We start from the raw sequence: 2,644 nt of genomic DNA, 5'->3' as shown, positions 1-2,644 counted from the left end.
CGGGCCCAAACTACGAGACTAACTTGAATAGTAGAAAGCGCCGCAAAGTTCAGGTTTTAACCGAAGCCCAGCTGGACTAAGCTAGTCTGCACGTCAAATTTAACACCCGACACTTCACCGTTCTTTTTGAGTCCAGTACATCTGACTTATGCCATTTGGAAAATGTGGTGTTTGACGATTGTTTTCTCCTGTTTACAATCCATTTCTATCGGTAGTTTTATTTAATCGAGCGTCATTTTCTTTGTAGTGGCATCGGATTTGGAAGTGTCCCCATTACTACCCCCCTTCCTTCTTCCTACCAGTTTTCGAGAAGCTTATTGGTCCATCACAGGCAGCAGGAAAAACAATAACATTGTCCCCTCAGACTTACCCCCTCATTGTCGAGTCCGCTATAAAAACCTGTCCTCACGCCAAAGTACCAGCAAATAGTCTGTCAGTACTGGCTGGGAATAACAAGAAAATTGTGACACTGTCGGTTTCTCACCACGGCGCAGTCGCTCCGGTAAGTTAATTGCCCGATGTAACTTGTAACGGTTGTAGCTGAACTGAGTTACCTTTTCGTCGTATGCAACGTGCCAAATATATGACATGTCACTTTTTGATAATTCGGTCCATTGTCTCACCATTAACACTAATTTTAAACAGTTTATTTTTATCTTTACACCATTATATGTTTACAAATTCTTTTGCTGGTCAACTAATAATATATCCTTGTGCCAATGTAATAGTAAGCTAAGTGTATTAGTGGAAAAGGAATGGTGGCAACTGTTTTGTTAAGTATTTTGATGAAAATATATGAAGCTGAATTGCGTAACTCTTTTTGCACATCTGTAGGACACGTAGTGCACAACAAACGGCATAATATGGACTCCGATACCAGTCGATTTTCCAGCCGACCGTCCTCTCCCGAGGTGGATGATATTTTCCTGTCGACGGTAAAAAAGACAAGCGGTTTCTCTGGCACTGTCTCCTCTACGCAAAGCGACTCCCCTCCAGAGCTGAGCGTCGACCTGCGGAGTCTGTCTAGCAACGAGGAGGACGCCCTCACCCTCAAAATGCTGTCAAAGAAAGACCGAAAACTTCTTTCGGAGAACGAACTGCAGGTGATGCGGCTGAAGATCAACAGTCGAGAAAGGAAGAGGATGCACGACCTTAACGTTGCCATGGACGGGCTACGGGAAGTTATGCCCTACGCGCACGGCCCCTCCGTGCGCAAGCTCTCCAAAATCGCCACCCTTCTGCTAGCGCGAAACTACATTTTGATGCTGAGCAATTCGCTCGAAGAGATGAAGAGACTGGTCAGCGAAATATACGGGAGCGGTCACCACGGCGGTTTTCATCCGTCCGCCTGCGGGACCTTGACTCACACGGCGTCTTTGCCCGGAATCCCAGCTGTTACCCACGCCTCTCACCCGGTTCACCACCCGCTCCTACCGCCGGCAGTTTCCACCGCCACCTCCCTCTCCGCACCTGGCATCTCGGCTGTGACCTCAGTTAGGTCTCACCATGGACTGCTGAAGGCGCCATCAGCGAGCGCAGGCCCCCTGGGCAGTAGTTTCCAGCACTGGGGCACTGGGATGCCATGCCCCTGCAGTATGTGCCAGATGCCTCCCCCACACGTCCCGAGTATGAGCACGGTCAGCATGCCCAGGCTCGCGACCGACTCGAAATGACTTCAACACTTACTGCTCAGTAAAACAAGGGCGAGGAAACGAACTGTGTGTCTGATACCGATTTGTACAGATTATACCTTTGTATGTCTCAGCACACCTCAACAAATGTCTGAAACAATATGTTTCTGAACAACTTAAAATGAATCAATAGGAAAAAAACCCTTTAAAACTATATGGAACAAATAGGGAAAAAAAATACCGCTGATTTGGAGTTTTCCCAGCATAATTTCGCCATTTTGTTCGCCTGTGGCTGTTGTTTTTATAATTATTATACTTTTACCGTGTAAATTTAAGAGAAACAGAATTGTATTGATTTTTACAATGCGATGACCTTGTTCAAAATCCAGCACGCGATCATTTTAAACACACAATATACTGGATGAAAAGACCATGAGCATGTGTTTATGTATTTATTACTAGCATTTTCTTTGGTGTGTATTTTATCGTTTCAAATGGTAATCTCACACGGTACGGATCAGCGTTCGAAAGGATGGGATACAAATGCCACTCTTTTTGAAAATGGTTGTATTTTATGATGAGAAGTGTTCAAGCCTATTGTTCAAATAATTATGATATTGTTAACCTGTAAATACGTAGGCACTGGTTTCTGATAATATGCCATGGGATTTTGTATTAGAACGGCCGTTTATTGTGTCTTTGATGTAACCTGTACGGGTCTTATCTTAATTCTGTTTCTCAAATCGCCGTAGATAACATCACAGTATTAACTTCTACTACCAGACATCACGATGTATTGCGTATGTCCTATTACATATTCTTTTCTCTGTGTTCTCATTTTCCCTGCAGTGATCATCGGATATGACAAAACTGTCCACCTCATGCAGGTTGCCTGTTTCTTTTTTTATTTCAAACATTTTGCTATCATCTTGCCCAACATAAAGAATAATCGCCTCTTTATTTTTGTATTAAAAGTGTTAAATAATATTTATTTACTTATGTCGCTGAGATTT

The 2,644-nt window shown here is 43.6% G+C and overlaps 1 protein-coding gene across 1 annotated transcript; it reads left to right on the top strand.

The window, feature by feature from the left end:
- The first annotated feature begins 422 nt into the window (after window positions 1-422).
- LOC118789519 (oligodendrocyte transcription factor 2-like) lies at window positions 423-2,020 on the top strand. Its single transcript, XM_036545986.1, has 2 exons — window positions 423-502; window positions 835-2,020. The coding sequence occupies exon 2, from the start codon at window positions 864-866 to the stop codon at window positions 1,671-1,673; it is 810 nt and encodes a 269-aa protein (XP_036401879.1). The 5' UTR covers window positions 423-502; window positions 835-863; the 3' UTR covers window positions 1,674-2,020.
- The last annotated feature ends 624 nt before the right edge of the window (window positions 2,021-2,644 follow it).

The sequence above is a fragment of the Megalops cyprinoides genome, chromosome 14 (assembly GCF_013368585.1).
Source record: "Megalops cyprinoides isolate fMegCyp1 chromosome 14, fMegCyp1.pri, whole genome shotgun sequence".
NCBI lineage: Eukaryota > Metazoa > Chordata > Actinopteri > Elopiformes > Megalopidae > Megalops > Megalops cyprinoides.
Note: the sequence above shows the minus strand (reverse complement) of the source record. Positions and strands in the feature narration are given on the sequence as shown.

Bases quoted from the DNA above. Each gene is read 5' to 3' on its own strand.
- LOC118789519 (XM_036545986.1), top strand. From the start codon at position 864: ATGGACTCCGATACCAGTCGATTTTCCAGCCGACCGTCCTCTCCCGAG.